Source organism: Sorex araneus, chromosome 1 (genome assembly GCF_027595985.1).
Source record: "Sorex araneus isolate mSorAra2 chromosome 1, mSorAra2.pri, whole genome shotgun sequence".
In the NCBI taxonomy this organism is placed as follows: domain Eukaryota; kingdom Metazoa; phylum Chordata; class Mammalia; order Eulipotyphla; family Soricidae; genus Sorex; species Sorex araneus.
The window spans coordinates 401,736,060-401,754,370 of NC_073302.1; the positions used below are offsets into that span (position 1 = coordinate 401,736,060).

Consider the following 18,311-nt stretch of genomic DNA (forward strand, 5'->3'; position numbering starts at 1 on the left):
AAAAAAAAGAGCTCTGTTTTTACATAGGACAAATAAAGTAGAAATTTGCTTTTATGGTGCTCCTGAAACATATCAGTGTCTTCTAAGCAGTACTCAGGAGGTCTAAGGGCCACTCCCAGTGAATTCACGCTCGAACAATCGGAGATACTGGATGGTCAATTAATAAACCATTAATGCTAGGGCCAGGCTAGGCAGCATTGCTGATGGTACTGGGGAATGAACTCAGGTTATTGCATATGCAAAGTATTGCATATGCAAAGTATCTTCCTTCATGTGCTCCTGGTCCTGAAGCTATCTTTCCAATCCCTGCTGAGCATCTCTTAAATTTTCTGGACAAACTCTCCTTAGCTTTTGGGAACCAGTCACCTGCTGAGCTGAGAATCAGAAAAGCATAAAAAGTGAAGACAATATCTAAGCTTCTAGATCCAGCAATGCTTGAAGCAGGGGCTAGGAGTGCCTGACTCAGTTTTTAAACAAGTAAATTAGCTAGATTAGAAATGTATTTATTTGCCTTTGGTCTGGAGAGATAGTACAGTGGGTTGTGTGCTTGCCTTCTATGTGGTGGTCGACCCAGGTTCAATCCTGGGTACCATGTATGGTTCACCAAGTGTACCAGGAATGATCCCAAAGCGCAGAGCTAGGTAAGCCCTGCACACCCCCAGGTGTGATGCCACTCATCCCCAAATTAAAAAATGTATTTCCTTCAAATACTAGAAAACAACAAATGTTTAAAAAGTTTAAAAATTAAAAATTTTAAAAGTTTAAAAACCAGTTATTCTCACTTATTTTTATTTTAATAAATATATGCAAATTCTGATCACTTTAAAATCAGTAAGTAAATTAGAAAGCATTTAGAAGATAAATATACTCAGATTACGCTCTCTTGATTTTTTCTTTGTAAGTAAAACATTTTATTTGGAGGTTTTTAGGAAGGGGAAGGAGAGAGAGAAAGTGAGCGACACAAGTGGAGAGATGCGGGTGACACATGTGCTTGGGTGACAAATGTGCTCGGCCACGTGGGCACAAGCAGCACATGGGCATGGGCAGCATATGTGCTCTCTTGATTCCTTTTGATAACAACAACAACAAAAAAACCCTAATTTGATAAAGATTATGGTAACTAATCAGAAAATAGGTGATAAATGTATTTAGAGGAACTATCATGTGATGGCATTGTTTAACAACAAGAAGGATCAGAATCTTGAAAGTAATATAAGGTGGACATAAAAATTCTTGGAAAATTAATCACAATTACTTTTAGGTATCTTAGAAATCTGTCATAAGAAGATAATTGACAATTTAAGAGAAATTTCATAAAACCAGAGAACAATCTGAAAACACTAGAGTACAAGTCCTGTGTGTACTAGGTTTTGTCTGTGAATCCTGGCACCACATTATCCCCGAGTACTACAGGGTGTCCCACACTTTGGCTCAACAGTGCTGAATTACATGGCCTGGTAATTCAGTGCTTAGGCGTGCGAAGCAGTGTGGCTTTGGTTCAGCAGTGGACAGGGACACCCTATAGTACTCAGGGATGATGTGGTGCCAGGATTCACACACAGAATCTAGTGCACACAGGACTTGTACTCTGGCGTATCACTGGATAGGATACTTGGATAGGATAAGATATTTTTCAGCAATTAAAAATTCTATGTAGGAACAGAGCCATAGGACAACGGGTTGGGCATTTGCCTTGCACATGGCTGCCCTGGGTTCAAATCCCAGGTATCCATATGGTTCCCTGAGCATTGCTAGGAGTAAGTCCTGAGTGCAGAGCCAGAGTAACCCTTGGGTATCGCCAGATGTGACCAAAAAAAAAAAAATTATGTGTTCTTATACTTACCATAAGGCAACAGAAATGGTAATCCTGGATAAAATAATCTACTGTATAAGAAATTTTATAAGGAAAGTGAAAGGCAGGGTTATAGTTTTTAGTTTTCCCCAACCATTTTCCAAATTTTCTGCAATAATCATGTATCATTTCTTTCATTAGAAGGACAAATATATTAATACATTAGAAGGACAAATATATTAATAACAATCACAAAATCTTCATATTCACTCCCTTTTATGTAAGTAAGGTTAACTGTGGCTTAAAAGAAGCAACCTTATTGAAGTGAAACTTCCATTGTATTTTCATTACCTAAAAGATAGTAGTATTTAGAGAAGAGAGGGGGGAAAAAAGAAGCATCATTTAGTTAACTGATAAAACACCCTAGCTAACTCTCAGGATTAGTTATACTTTTAAGAAGATATTAGAAATATTGAAAGGGTATTAGCCAAATGAAGACCACTGCTCTGTGAAGAGATGGAATGAATGCTTCTTTGTTTACCCCCAAATGCCTAGTGTTTTACATGTTGCAGTGATTAATGTTGCAAGTAGTGAGCACTAGCAGGCTGCTATGCTGAGAAACTGTGTAACTGAATTGTTCAATGTGTGGTTATGTAGTCAGACTTCTTAGACCTGAATGTGGTGGCTGTGTCACTCTGGACCCTCACATACTTCATATTCTACACCTACAAGACAATAATAATATCAACACTTCGCTGGACTGTTGTGAGAATTACACATGAATGTGTGAAAAGTATTTCAAATAGTTCATGAATTTCAACAGAAGATAGTCTCAGATCACAGAGGTTAACCACATCTAACTCAAGAATAAGAACATATCTAAGTTTGATGATTAAAAACAAAAAACAAAAACAGATGTGTTCATGCATTTGGGATTGAATTTTGAAAAGACTTTCTAATTTTTTAAATATATTTTTTCAATTATTATTTTGAGCTACACCTAAAATCCATTAAAAAAATCATATTGGCAAATAATGATTCTACTTTATAAACATTTTCTATCCCAAAACTGTTATGCTTTTGAAAGGTAAACTATTACAATAAATGGGTACTTTATGCTCAATACCAGTTCACTTTTTACAAAAAGCCTTAAGAACACCAAAAATGGAACATTCTGAAAGTTAAAAGCAAAATGCACTTCCATTAATTATACCTTGAAGAAGATAAAGGACAAGAAGCCAGAAAAAGATGACTGTTGATGTTACTTGTAACCACCACCGGAAGAAAAATGGAAAAAATACCACTCGAACAATTCCCTTTCTAGTCAGTGAAGTCCAAGGACTTTCAGGTTTTGCCTTAGCAAATGCAGACCCTGAAAAAGGTAAAATAAAATGACAGTGCTTTATTATTCTTTAATTCCTTAGAGAAATAGTTCCAACTTAAGCATGTATAATTTTATCTAACTTGCGTAAGTAAATACATTCTTCATGGTACCATATTAACTTGTGGCATAATTAACTCAGTCACCGTGAAATACCTATTTCAATTTTATAATAGCAGTAGGTCTCCCAATCTTTTATCTATATTAGACAATGTCCAAATGTCAGCTTTAGTTAAGAAAAATTATCACTAAAAATTTTATTACCAAGACTTATACTTTGTTAAGTAAACATGAGTTGCTTTTCTTTTAGATTCATTTCTTGGCATAATCCTTAGTGAGAAAAAAGATAAGCCAATGGTATTTAAATGCTTCCATTCTTTCCATTCTTTTTTTTTTAATACAACTCATACCTTCATTCACCCTCACATTACTTTTATTTCTATTTATATATATTTAACCCATTTTGAATCTTATTTCTTCAAGTTAACATCTATTTGCACTGCGCATTTATTTATTTATTTAAGACTTACCTCTTACAAGATCAACATCTATGAGATCTGGTTTCACATGTGCTGTTTTCTTTGGTTTATTCCTTAACCCCTATAATATGTTAAAAGTACTGTGAGAATATAATATATAGATATTTCTTATATTTAAATATGTAGATATTTGAATTCAGATAGGAAAATTAACTTCTGAAGGTTTCAGTTCTTATAAAAATCTTATTACACAAAAATACAACACATTATATATTGTTACAAATGGCATGTGACTATAATTATAATAAATAGTATTACTTCAGCAAAATGAAAAATTAAAGAATATAAATAGCATGTTAGTCCACTTATTACTAAATGTAAAATTCCTAAACAAAGACGACGGCTACCAATTTATTTGGATGCACAGTCTGAGACAGTCCAGGAGACTTTGTAGATCCCAGACGGGTATTGAAGAATGTTGAGGCTGACAGAGGGAGCAATAACTGAGAGATCCTTTAGCTCTGATGCCGGGGGCACTGCTGCAGAAAGCGAAGGATGATAGAGCTAAGAACAGAAAAGGACCCAGACTGCTCAGAGGTCACTACATAAGGGTGGTATCAGCTGAGACCCAGAGAGGATGATGCTGATCTCAGAGGTGCAAATATATTTACATTTACATGCCCACCGCTGACCAGGCCACAAAGCCATCTAACTGATGTCATGCTTGGGAAGAGGAGGGGAAAGTAGGAAATATGACTTGTATTAAATTTGAAATTGCTTAACATGACTGTGTCTTACCATCAGTTCACAGAAGGTGTGACAGTTATATATGCGACACAGAGAGTAGAGGTGGACTGAGGGAACAGCTCAATGAGCTGGAGCACTTTTACAAGCTGAAAGCCAGGTTTCGTTCCTGTGCACTGCATGGGTCTCTCTGAGGATATCTGAAGTGACCACCTAGGATATGACTGGAGTAGCCCCTGAGTATTCCACCCTGCACCTCCTCAAAAACCTCTTAATAGTACAATATTAAGAATTGGAAAAGCTTAGGTTAAACTTCTCAGAATGTAAGTGGTAAGAAATATTACAGTATTTTGATCATTTAAATTCAATTAGTCATGACACTAAGCAGTAAATACTTTGGTACTAACCCAAGTATTAGCTGCCCTCTAAAGCAAAAATTTGATTAAGTATTACTGCATTCTAAAACAAAAGGGACAGCATTACAACTCAAAAATAACAGATGATAGGATCAGGGAGGTAGTACAGTTGGTAAGGTGTCTGCCTTCCATGTGTCAGACTGGGTTTTGTCTCTGGCATACGACAGGGTTCCCTGAGCACCTCCAAAAGTGATCCCTGAACACAGAGCCAGGACTAAGCCCTGAATACTGCAGGTGTGGAACCAAAACTAAAAATAAATAAGTAACAGATATGATAACCAAAACTGCACCCTGGGGGGGCTGGAGCGATAGCACAGCGGGGAGGGCGTTTGCCTTGCATGCGGCCGACCCACGTTCTATTCCCAGCATCCCATATGGTTCCCTGAGCACTGCCAGGGGTAATTTCTGAGTGCAGAGCCAGGAGTAACCCCTGTGCATCGCCGGGTGTGATCCAAAAAGCCAAAAAAAAAAAAAAAAAAAACCTGCACCCTAAAATCAAAATTTCTGAACTTTTTTTTAGCCTGTATATCTAAAATTACAAACTACCCAAAGACATAAAAACAAAAGAGAAAGTCAGGGTTGAAGATACTGTGATAAAAATTTTATAAACAGTCAATTCTCATATTCATGAATTCTGTATTTGCAAATTCATCTACTCTCTAAAAATACTCTCTTGCACCTCCAAGTGTTTGTTGTATTTTCACTGGTGTAAGTGGAAAAAAAAACATGAGCTACCAAAGTGAACATTCCCATGTGAGGTCAAACAAAGCAACCATGACTTTTTGTTTTAGCTTTGTTACTATTTAAAAAATGTATTATTTGCAGTCCATTTGGTATGTCTTTTTTGCATTTTTAATGGTCAACACAAACTCTGTTGAAATATTGTCTGGTGTTCGTTAGATTAAGTAGAGTGTGGTGTCTTATTGAGAAAGTATCTGCTACATACACATTTTCAGGCATGAATTAAGTGCTGTTGGTGAAGAATTCAATGTAGATGAATCACAATACATATTAAATACGAAAAATTTCAGCAGAAGCACACATAAGAAAAGGTTATTTATTAACTGGTTGATGAAAGTATTGTGATCAGAGGCTTGTAGGAACTTAATTAACTCTGTATTTCCCCCAGAGGTCACTAATTCGGCATTCATGTTGACTTTTTAGAACTACTGCAAATGTGAAAACTGACTAATTCTATACTCAATTTCTCATTTTGCTATAATGACAGACTATAATCATCCTCATCTGCAAACCATAAAGGCAATGGTAATAGTACAGACATGTAGTTTAATAGAGAATTATTTAACTCAGTATGAAATACATAGATTTTACCTTTACTAGTGCTTGAAACAATATGTATTTTAATTTGCTTCTTTTATACTACACATTCTTTTGTAGAAACTTAAAAATAATATATTGTAAATGTTGCATGTTAATCTGAAGCTTAATTTACTGTTGCACACCTAAATTTTTCATTAAGAATTCAAACAAGAGGGGCTGGAGCAATAGCACAGCGAGTAGGGCATTTGCCTTGCATGAGGCTGACCCCAGTTCAATTCCCACCATCCCATATGGTCCCCCTAGCACCACCGGGAGTAATTCCTGAGTGTAGAAACAGGAGTATCCCCTGTGCATCTCTGGGTGTGACCCAAAAAGAAAAAAACAAAAAAGAATTCAAACAATATATTCTTATTGAAATACTTAAACTACTATAGTATATTCCTAAAATGTAATGAAGCAAATAGCATTAAGTTCTGAATTTAAAAAAGAAATCTCTAATTATACAGATAATGTTGAACTACTGAGTTAAAAAGGTCAGTTTAATTTTAGTAAGAATCTCTCTTCGGTTACCCAGATTTTCCATGGATGAAACTACTATAATATTTAGGCTACATCAAAGAATGTAGCTATTAGTTTCACTTTCCGGAAATCCTGTTTCAATTCCTACCATCCTATTTTTCTTATAGTGACTCTAAATAGCACAGTTATTTTTATTGAAGGTTTTGAAACTAAAATTAGTTTCCAAACAGGAAAACTCTACACTTACTTTTGTATTTTACTGGCTGATGAGAAAATGAACGCTTTTACTTATGATTTCTAAATTGTTTAAAGAAAAAACCTACAACTTATAAGAGATTTTATTCTCTAGCAATACTAACCATGGGCCTTTAATTAAAAAGTAAACAATCCCAAGACATAAACTTCCATGTTTTCTCTGATTTCTCACTGCTTTGACATATGGAAAGGATGAACTCAAAACATTTTATACAGTATTTTCTAGGCAATGAGTGCAGTATTATCTTTCTTTAAACCAGCTACGAATAGCAACAAATTAGTTATGTGTTTCTCTTGCTTCCTTAATTAAGTTATACTACAGATGACTTAAATTTTTTTTACTTAGTTTCTATGTTTAGGGGCTGGAGCAATAACACAACGGGTAGGTCAGTTGTACGCAGCTGACCTGGGTTCGATTCCTCTACCTGTTTCGGAGAGCCCAGTGATCTATCAAGAGTATCCTGCCCTCATGGCAGAGCCTGGCAAGCTACCTGTGGCGTTTTTGATATGCCAAAAACAGTAACAAGTCTCACAATGGAGACGTTACTGGTGCCTGTTGGAGCAAATTGATGAGCAATGGGATGACAGTGACAGTGACTATGTTTAGAATTTTTGGTCTTTCTGTACAATTACCTTACCTCACCACCAGCAAAGTGCCCTCACCTACAACCCATGTATCACCTCCTGTCTTCCTACTCCCCCTAATCTGATATATGAAAGAGTATTTATCTCCACTACAATGTATGTTATGTAAGAAAGAATAGAAAATACTTGAAGTCAGTCAATAAGCTGACCCTTTTAACCCACAGTAACAATAAATTTTAATATTAGTCAGCATTGTCATTTAAAGTATTCTCTTTTGAAATGAGTTCTAAGTCATACTCCTCCTTTAACATATACTGTCAGTGTACAGAGTTGATAATACAAATCTCTCCTACTCTAAACTGTTCTTAGGCATAATTCTTTGAAAAGCAACATAATTATAGAAGTAATGAAGTATTTTGTGATAAGCAGTTTCCAAACTTAAGAAAATGTTTGTGTATATTGCTTTTTAAATTTCAAAAAAAAAATTCACTGTGCCAACCCATAGTATAAGCTACGTCCAACAAGTTAAAAACTGTCAAAGACCAAAGATTTTTTTAGATGTCTTACTAAACTTATAACTTTTTAATTTATTTGACTATTCATGATACTCATGATACTCTCTCCAGAGATTACCTATTAGCTCTGTTTCATGGATTTTTCAATTTCTCATTCCTCTTTCATTTACATGCCTTGCCTATCCATTAAAAATCGATGCTTCCCAATGTTCCACTGTTCATTCCCTCATCATTCACTAGAAAGCCATTCAATACTAGAGATGTGCCTACATAATGTGTATAACAGGTAATACTTGTACACATATATACATATAATACTTGATATACTAAAGATTCCAACATCACTTTCCTAAGTATCAATTTGATAGTCCTAAAACAGAATACTCTATTCGCTCTTCTAATATTTCCCATTATACTTAAAACTGGCTGTAAGGAGTTATTAAAATTTTAATTTAATGATATAATATGTTCACCATGGTTTTCATACTAAGTCTCGTCTCGTGTTCTTAGACTTTTTGTTCTTAAACTCCTCAAGGCCTTCCATTTTCCTGTCCCGATTCCCTTCCATCCAAACTATTTTGAATGAAACTCCTCGAAGAGTCCTGAATCAGTCACGTTATCAGTCATGTTCCTTCTCTGTTTCAGTATATTTTCATAAGCTCTTCATTTTGTCTGGAATGTTTTCCTCATTCTACTCAATGTCTGTCAAACTCAGCTCATGAGTCATTTCCTTTATGATCTCTTCCCTAAATTCCCAAGGGCTGCCTGACCCACCTTCTCATAGTGACAAACATATGCCTTTCTATATGGAATTAATCTCAACGGAATTTACTTATATGGATCTCATTTTAAAAATTATTGTTATTTCATCTTTTTAGTTGCATAATTTAATCCTATAACTAACACACAGTAGGTGTTTACTACAACTTTGTTTTAATTCTTCTTGAAATTAGTTCAAAGATCAGAACTGACAAATGGCAAAGACTTTTTGTTGTTTCTTATAGTTATCTTAGCACTGACAGATTCTGTTGATAGATCTGAAGCAATTTTACATAGACATTGATTGTTATCCTAATGTAAACCTTTCTGTGCAAAACAGAAAATGTCAAGCAACTAAAGTAACACTCTCGGGGCTCAGATTAAATTTAGCTCGTGCAGGAACACACTGATTAGTATCATCTATGCAAATAAAAAATATGAATCTTACTACCAAAAAAGATAGACTGCTGAAAAACAGAACAAATTTAGTTTAAAAGGATTTTCATGCTAGAGAAGTAACCTTTGAGATTATCTTATCAGTACAAAAAGTGATTTCATGTTTAAGTAGAAAGTACCTAAGAAAAACATCTTAATCCTTTACTTTCCTAAATATTTTAAAAAGAGCAACTTTTTTTTTCAATTTTATGTGCGTCCACATCATTCTGTTAGTAGCACCAAAAAGCGATTTCAATTAAGCACAACAGCATGTCCACAAGTTCAACCAGGCAGGCAGAAACCTGAAACACTTACCAATTTAATAAACTGTACAGAACAATGACAGCATCAAAAGGGAGGAAAAGAAAACTAGAAGTATAAGGTGACAAGTGAAAGGGGAAAAGAGCTGACAGAAAATAATCAGTAGAAATGAAATTTTAAGACAAAATTTTCTAAGAACCAAAATATAAATTATCACAAGTAAAAATATGACTGTGTCATCAAAATAGAGCTTACCTCTGTAAGAGTTTGGATCTGTAATCATAATTTATACCTTAAATGTATGTGAAAAGACATTAAGTAATGTGTTCTTAAAACCAATTGTTAGAACTGTATTTCATAATGTACAAAGTAAAATAAAACTTATTACCTTGATTTCTCTTTGTTCAACAGATTTTTCCCATATTTGTTGATCATATGCCCCTATCTGAAAAAAAAAAAAGACAATCTATATTGAACAATTATTGTTGGCACCCCTCCAACAGGTATAATTCTGCTTCAATTACAAGTAACTCAGGGTATACATTTAGCACAGATTAGATTTAGCTATGTCTCAGATTTCTATGATTAATACTGTATTAGTTATTCTGACAAGTATGGTTACAGCACCAGCAGTATTAGCTTCAACTGGGAATGTTACAAGATTAATTCTTACCCAATTAACTGAGTCAAAAATATGGTTGGCACCCAACAATCTGTGTTTTAAAATTTTTTGTGTTTGTTAACTGGGATGTGTGCAGTACATCAGAAATATTATGAAAACAGGGTGATAACAGGAAATAAAGTAAAAGCAAAGACACTTTCTATCCTAAAGCCTCACTTCATTTCATACTGAAATCTTCAAGAGAACTGCAAGATCAGAACACCTGGAGCAGGAATCAATCACTCCCCCTGAAAGAAACGTGTGTGTGTGTGTGTGTGTGTGTGTGTGTGTGTGTGTGTGTGTGTTCGAGAGAGCAAGGGTGTATCAATCTTGCTGTTAATGGTAGAGAAAAAATGAAGTGAAATACAGACTGATGAAGAAAACATTTTCTCAAGAATAAAAGTAATGAGCCAAGAAGTTTTAGTTCTGCTAACCAAAAGCCAAACAGCCCAATAAAAACAAAGTAAAAACCAAACAAATGATCCGAAGTTTCTACTTTACCTCTCACACACAAATCCTTGGAAGACTTAAGTCATGTAAAAACTCTTTTTGGTAGTTCTTCTATATAAATTAAGCCCCAAGGTCAAGTAACATTTGTGACAGAAAAGTTAATGTGAGACAAACAACTGAAGGAAGTTCAGCACAACATTTACTCAAAGTATGATATTTTAAATCCAATGTCTTTCAGTTAAGAAAAAAATGGTATGTTTTTTCTACTTTCAAATCTCAGCTACTTCTTTCCTAACTGTTCCCTTTTGTCCCCACAAAGCCCCCACTACTTGGGGTTTAGCAAACTACTTTATCCTCAGTGGAACTAAGGAATTCATATTTCAAAAATGGCTTGCTGATAGACTTAGAAGTAATTGTATGAGTAGTTCTACAAATTTTCAATAACATTCTCCACTAAGTGATGATTCAGTTCACTAAGGGAAAAACATTGTTTCAATCATCAGATGACAAAATCCTGACTGACATCTGATGTGCAGCCAGCACTGATGTGCAGCAGTTCTGTGCACGCTCTGGTGTCTGGCTACGGTAAGCCATTTCATCATCACTCTTATTATGTCTCCCAAGGAAGCCCTGAACAAAGCAAGCTTCTGGTGTACAATTATTCAACAAAAACTCACCTACAGTAAACTATTTTCACCTAGTCCTTGACAATCAATCATTGCCTCTGAAAAATTCATTCTTTATGTCTGAAATCAGGTCTGCCACAGGAGAAGGTCAATTCTAATTAACTTCCCTTTTAGCCCTTCTCATGTACATCTAGTCAACTATTTCAACAGCTAAGACCAAAGCCATAAGATATAAATATCTTCATTTTGTTATCTTCTCTATCTCTGATATCTGTTTTATTCATTTAATTTCTTTCCTATTTTATAAATTAGCTATTATAGCTATTAATGCTGATTTTTAAAAAAAATAAGTGAGAAAGCAATATCCTATAAGCAATAAAAATGATTTTAAAATTTTGAGATCAATAATATAAAGCAGGATAAATGAGAACTCAATGAATAAATATTCTTTATATGCTTTCTCATCTACTGATGACTGCTTCATTTATTTATTTCATTATTTCTCCCCATATTTTTGCAATGCAGGTCTTGAATCCAGGCCATCATATATGCTTCAAAGGCAAGCATTCTACTTTTGATTGACATTCCCCTCTCTTGAGGACTTTTTTTAAAGTACATTATTCAAGTAGCTGATATGCGACATTAAAAATATGCACATATATCAGACATTCAAAAGGATTCATTAATTGACTGCATCTGGGAAAAAAAAACAGCACTTCTTACTTGATGCTTTATTTTCTTTCATTGGTATTTTGAAACTTTGTTTTCATGTGGGTATGTATTATTTTTAGAAACCAGGACTCTAACCCAGGTCTGTTGGACTCTAATTTGAACTAGTTACTTAAGAAAGCCAAAGGAGGACAGAGAAAACAAGTCACTTGAGGGATAAGTCAGAGAAGGAGAGGAAAGTGAGAGGAAGAATACTGATACTTAAAATGACAGTCTTGAGGCCGGAGCCATAGTACAGCGGGTAGGGCATTTGCCTTGCACGTGGCCAACCTGGGTTTGAGTCCTAGCATTCATATGATCCCCTAAGCACCACCAGGAGTAATTCCTGAGTGCAGAGCCAGGACTGACCCTTGAGCATTGCCGTGTGACCCCAAAAGTCAAAATAAATATATGAATTTTAAAAAATGACAGTTGTGGGGTCAGAAAGATAGTACAGTGGGAAGGGTGCTTGCTTTGCACCAGGCCAATCCAAGTTTGATCCCTGACACCCCATATGGTTCCCTGACTCTTGCCAGGAGTAATTCCTCAGTGCTGAGATAGGAGGTAAGTCAAGAGTACAGCTAGGTGTGGTCCAAAAACAAACATATAAGACAGTCTAGGCAAGCTGTGACCCCTTATGGAGTCATGTAACTAAATGGAGGGGTCACCTAAAAATACATTTCTCTGTGGTTAACTATCAGTGACTTTTAAATTTGTATATCTACTTTTTATATTTATATACTCTGGGTCCTATAAAAATTTCTGGACCAAAAAGGGCTGCAAATAAATTTTTTTTAAGAAATTCTAATTGTCAGAATCAGTTCTGACTTCCAAGGTGGGGGGGAATGTAATGATTATGATGGTATCAACAGTGCAAATATTAAAACCTAGTTAAGGGGCCCTGCAAGCTACCGAGAGTATCGAGCCCGCCCGGCAGAGCCTGGCAAGCTACCCATGCATATTGGATATGCCAAAAACAGTAACAATAAGTCTCACAATGAGAGATGTTACTGGTGCCCGCTCGAGCAAATCGATGAGCAACGGGATGACAGTGACAGTGACAGTTAAGGGGCTAGCGAGTTAAGGAGTTAAGGCATTTGCCTTGGATGCAGCTGAGCCCAGTTCAAAGCCTGGCACCACATACCCCAGCATCATAAGAAGTGACCAGAAGCAGTTTCTCAGCAGTGCCAGATGTGGCCCAAACCCCATCTCTCCCGCAAAGCCATCCAAATAATTTGATGGCAAAATGGGAAACAGGTATCACTTAGATTTTTTTAATCTTATGATTAATTGTATTTGAAACCATTGTGATTTTGAGCTTGAAATTTACAAATCACCATATATTATGATTTAGTACTATACAAAAGGTATTTGTACTATTACAGAAATGTCATGGAACCAAGGCAAATAAGAACTGTTTTTCTAGTTACTCTTTCCATTAAAAATGGCATAGAGGGATATCAGAGATGAAGTACACAAGTAACATGTTTGCTTGCATGTAGCTGATCTTAGTTTGATCCCTGGCACTGTATCTGGTCCCCCCAGTACTGTCAGGAGTGATCCTGGAGCACAAAGTCAGGAGTAAGCCCTGAACACAGCTGGGTGTGCTCCAACCCCCTCCCCAAACAATATAGGGGTGCTTCCCCCATTCTTAAGTAAAACAATGAAATGCTGCATCTTGAGGCAAAATAAAACCATTCCTTGAAAAAAAATTTTAAAAAGGCACATCAGTTCAAAGTAACAGAAGCACATTATTTTGAGTGGCAATAATAACTAAGATTTTGAACATATAAATGTATCTGATATCTACTATACACACTGCACACATACAAACAAACACCCCTACTTTGATGCTAAGAAGAAGTCTGTATAAAGATCTTTTTCAATCTCTCCATCAGTTTCTTACTGAGGCATTTATTGACGTTTGCAATAATATTGATATTGTTGCTTTATACTTGTAGTGCTGCTATATGATTGCCCAGAGTGCTGGAATCCTTCCACCTCTACACCAATGTTCCTTCCCTATTCCTCTCCCTTCACCCCAACCCAAAGTTCTATTGATTATATTTTAGGATTTAGTTCCTCTAAGTTTGTATAACATCCTTGTGTCTTTACAGTCTATATGAGTGATATCACCTGCTATTGGCCTTTTATTTATTTACTTAGGTATTGAGCATTTGGACCACAAACAGAGGTGCTCAGGTGGGTTTGGGGGGCACACACAGGGTGCCAGGAATGGAACCCAGGTGGGTGATCTCTTGCTCCAGCTCCTGTATTTTACTTTTTAACTCATTTAGTATGAAAACTTCTAATTCTATCCAAGTTGCAGAAAACTGCAGAATTTCATCTTTTCTCATAATTAAATATATTCCACTGTGTGACAGATAATAAATAGACAGGATATAATAGATACACAGAAAAACTCTCTCCTGGGTGCTCTGCTTTTGAGCACCCAGGTTGTTTCTAGATCTTAGTGATTGCAAATGCAATGCTGTGATGAACAACAGGTGTTCATACGTTCCTTCAAATGAGTGTTTTAGTTCTTGGGTTAGACGCCAAGGAGTGAAATAAGTAATAAGTGATAAAAAGTATTATAAATAATAAGCTGGTCAAAAGTAGTAAGTTTCAGTTTTACTTTTTTGAGAAGTCTCCAAATCATTTCCCAAAGAAGTGGAACCAGACAAAATCTCACCAGTAGTGAATAAGAATTCCTTTTTTATCACATTCCCTCCAGCAGTTAATGTTCCCAGAATTATTGCTAGTATGAGCTAATATTCCTTTGTTGTTTTCATTTGCATATTCCTAATAGTTGGTAATGATAAATGTCTTTTCATGTGTCTGTTGCCATTTTTATGTCTTCTTAGAGAAAATATCTGTCCATCTCCTCTCCCCATCTTTGATGGGGTTGTTTTGTTTCTTTTGTTGAATTCTGAGTATGATATAAATATTTTGAATATTAGCCCTTTGATGTATGATGTGTATTTTCTCCAGATTTTCAGAAAAATCTGTTTTGGTTGTTCTGGGTAATACCTAACAGTTCTGAGAGGCTACTTGCGAGTTCCATGCTTCAGGGTCACTCCCAGTGGTGCTTAGGGGACCAGGCAATGCTAGGGATCAAACCAGGGCATTCTGCGTGCAAAGTGTATGCTTGATCTATTGAGTTGTCTCTCTCTAGACCATGCAGAGTTTTCTATTATTTTAGGTCTCATTTCTTTTGCAGTGCAAAAGCAGCCTTTTAAGTTTGATGTAACCCCAATTATTTTTTCTGCTTTGATATTCTTCGCCACTTAGGGATTCTCTAAAAGATTTAGCTCTGAAACAATTTAAAAATCTACTCCTAGGTGAACCCCTTAGGTCATCACATTCAGAACATTAGTGGCTCAGATATCAAGAGGTTAAAGAGAAGGTATCCTACACTTCAAAGACAGTTACTGATAGCTTAATTAGACTAAGTTCCTGGAGAAAAGATTTAGAGCTCACAAATAAATATAGTCCGGGCAAATAGAGGTCCTTATTTGTATTTGAATTTTAAGTACCTAATTTTCTTAAATAGCAGACTTAGCATAAAACCGTATGTCTCATTTTTCCTACCACTACCATGCTCAGTTTCACATTTTAGACTCTCACTTCAAAAACTGACGAGCAAGCTACTATAACAAACACCAAATTGAACTTAAAAATAAAACAGCACTCAAATCCTTTTCTTGTTTGACCCACTCCGTATAATAAACACCAGAGACAACCACATAACAGGAAAACCATAGTCAATCTAAGCATAGTCAAATGAGGTCCCCAGAACAAAAAAAATAAACGAAACAAAAAAAAAACAAACAAAAGCCAACCTGGGTTTGAGCTCTCCAAACAAAACAAAAACAACAAAACAAAACAAAACAAAATAAAAATCTAAGTAAGAGGTTAAAGAATCTTTATAATTTCTTCTGAAAACAAAACAAAACAAAACAATAAGGAGAAAAAGATTTTTAAAAAAAGGGTATCTGGTCCTTGGTAACCCTTTCTATCTTTAAATTTCTAATACTTAATTTTTTTTTTTTTTTTGCTTTTCGGGTCACACCCAGCGATGCACAGGGGTTATTCCTGGCTCTGCACTCAGGAATTACTCCTGGCAGTGCTGGGGGACCATATGGGATGCTGGGAATCAAACCCGGGTGGGCCGCGTGCAAGGCAAATGCCCTACCCGCTGTGCTATCACTCCAGCCCCTCTAATACTTAATTTTTCTGTTGACTATTTTCTAAGATCAATCGGAAGACTCTAATGGGCAAAGGTCATAATTATTTTAATTCTTATGATGACTCCTAAATATACTTAAAAATTTTTTTGTGCCACACTCAGTGGTATTCAGAAGTTACTCCCAGTTCTGTATTCAGGGGTTGCTCCTGGAGTACCCAGGAAACCATTCAGTGCCACAGATCAAACCTGGGCTCTAGTCACTAAATTCTCAATGACCCTGAGTCCTTATTTTAATAGCAATCCAGAAGCTGTTATAAATAAAAATGACTAATGTTTTTAATCAGTGTCTTATAAAAATTAAAATTACATTTCACTAAAAATAGCATTAGTCTTGGGCAAGTCATATGGCCTCTGCAAATGGGGATAACAAAACTTTACTGAAATGCAGACAATGTACAGAATATGGTTAGTACTACATAAAGTCTTTTTCCTTTTTTGACAAGTATCAATCTCTCTAGGCCTCAACTATTCTACCTTAAAGTGATAAAGTTGAGCTATATTTTTCACTACCTATACTCATTAATAGTGATTTGCATGACTGTGAACTTCAAATAAAAAAAAAGCTATTGAGTATGGAAAGAAAAAAGATTCAATGACACTATGAAGGAAAGCAGAATCAAGGCACTAGCGACATAGTTCAAGTTAGCATTTATAAGGCCCTAACCTTGATGCCCAGCATCAAGGGTCCTTGGGCCCTCCTACCATCGCCTCCCTCCCACCACCAGGTGTAGCCACTATTTTTTTTTTTAAAAGGAGAACTGGGTCAGAGAGATAAGATAAAGGTTACAGCACTTGCCTAACATGTGTCCTGTGGCTACTGCATCCCTGGTTCAAATCCTGGCACCACTAGGAGTGATCCCTGAGCACAGAGCCAAATGTCAGACTTAGCCCCTGAGAAAAAACTAGATGTAGCCCCAAACCAAAACATCATCATCATCATCATTAATTAATTTTAAAAGGGTAAACAAATTAGGGTAGGTAAAATTTTCTGGGCAGGGAATATGAAGAAGAAAACAAAACCAAGGATGTAGAGACAAATGTTTTTTTTTTTCTTAACCAATATTAAACTCTGTACAGTTTGTAAGTAAAAACACTACTACCAACATGCAAAATCACATTTTCTCAAACACCTAAAATATGTGGCTTTCACTCTTACAATGATCTACCTACAAGTCTGACCAAAGAGCAAGAGAGTGAGAAATTGAGGAGTTGAACAATATAGTAACATTAAAGTTGCTGAACAAAACAGCAGAATAAGAATAAAATATTACCAATGAAAAAATCCTTATCTATATAATCTCTGAAAGTATGCTGTCATGGTGGACATTCTGAAATAATACCTAGAGCTTCTGTTCATATTATTAAAACATACTGAAGAAACAGGGTCATTTAAAAACATTAGGATTACTGATTAACTTCAAAAAAAAATCTCAGATCAGAATACAAAATAATACTTTGGGGACTTTTACAAAACCTCTTAATTCCAAAGTGAAGTTCTTCTGGCTTTAAACATCAAATATGTCTTTACTGTTGTTTTTACTCATAACTAGTACCTTTGAAACAAACTTATCTACTGAATGCCTAGTTACACCACCGAGTCCTTATAACTGCTTCTCCAAATTCTTGTTTCTAACTTACTCTCCTAAATTGCAATTTCCATTACCTCCCCTGATTGCTCAGTGTATACACACACACACACACATACACACACCCCTATGATACACTCAGGTGACTTCAATGATGAGAATCAAAAAGGAAGTTGAATCATTTAATTATATAATCTAAACTATGAATGATGATGGTGTCAGGCTGTAATCTGAGAATATAGGAAAAGGTAGTAACTTCTGAATATATAACTATCAAATCAGTTTACCAAGTCTTTAACTGTTCTGAATCAATTTTTTCTTAGAACTCTTTAAAAACACACTAGGAAGTCAAACTTATAATCCAATCATCAAAACATTCCCCTGTAGGGGCTGGAGCACTGGTCTAGTAGGTAGGGCATTTGTCTTGCACACACCTGACCCACCGTTCCATCTCTGGAATCCTATATGGTTCTCCAAACACCAACAGAAATAATTCCTGAGTGCAGAGCATCTGGATGTGAACCAAATAGCAAAACACAAACAAACAAACAAACACATTTCCCTATAATAATCCTAGTGTAATTTGGATAAAAGAAGGGACATGAAATG

General features: G+C 35.7%; 1 protein-coding gene across 5 annotated transcripts in view; it reads right to left on the reverse strand.

The window, feature by feature from the left end:
* The window catches only part of PHTF2 (putative homeodomain transcription factor 2), a 111,736-nt gene that overhangs the window by 46,565 nt on the left and 46,860 nt on the right, over nucleotides 1-18,311 (reverse strand). For all 5 annotated transcript variants that reach the window (XM_055141105.1, XM_055141111.1, XM_055141088.1 and 2 more), the window contains exons 3-5: nucleotides 9,811-9,867; nucleotides 3,704-3,773; nucleotides 3,006-3,164 (exon numbers count right to left, since the gene is read on the reverse strand). In XM_055141105.1, the coding sequence (XP_054997080.1) occupies nucleotides 3,006-3,164; nucleotides 3,704-3,773; nucleotides 9,811-9,867 (286 nt within the window). The remainder of the gene's footprint in view (nucleotides 1-3,005; nucleotides 3,165-3,703; nucleotides 3,774-9,810; nucleotides 9,868-18,311) is intronic.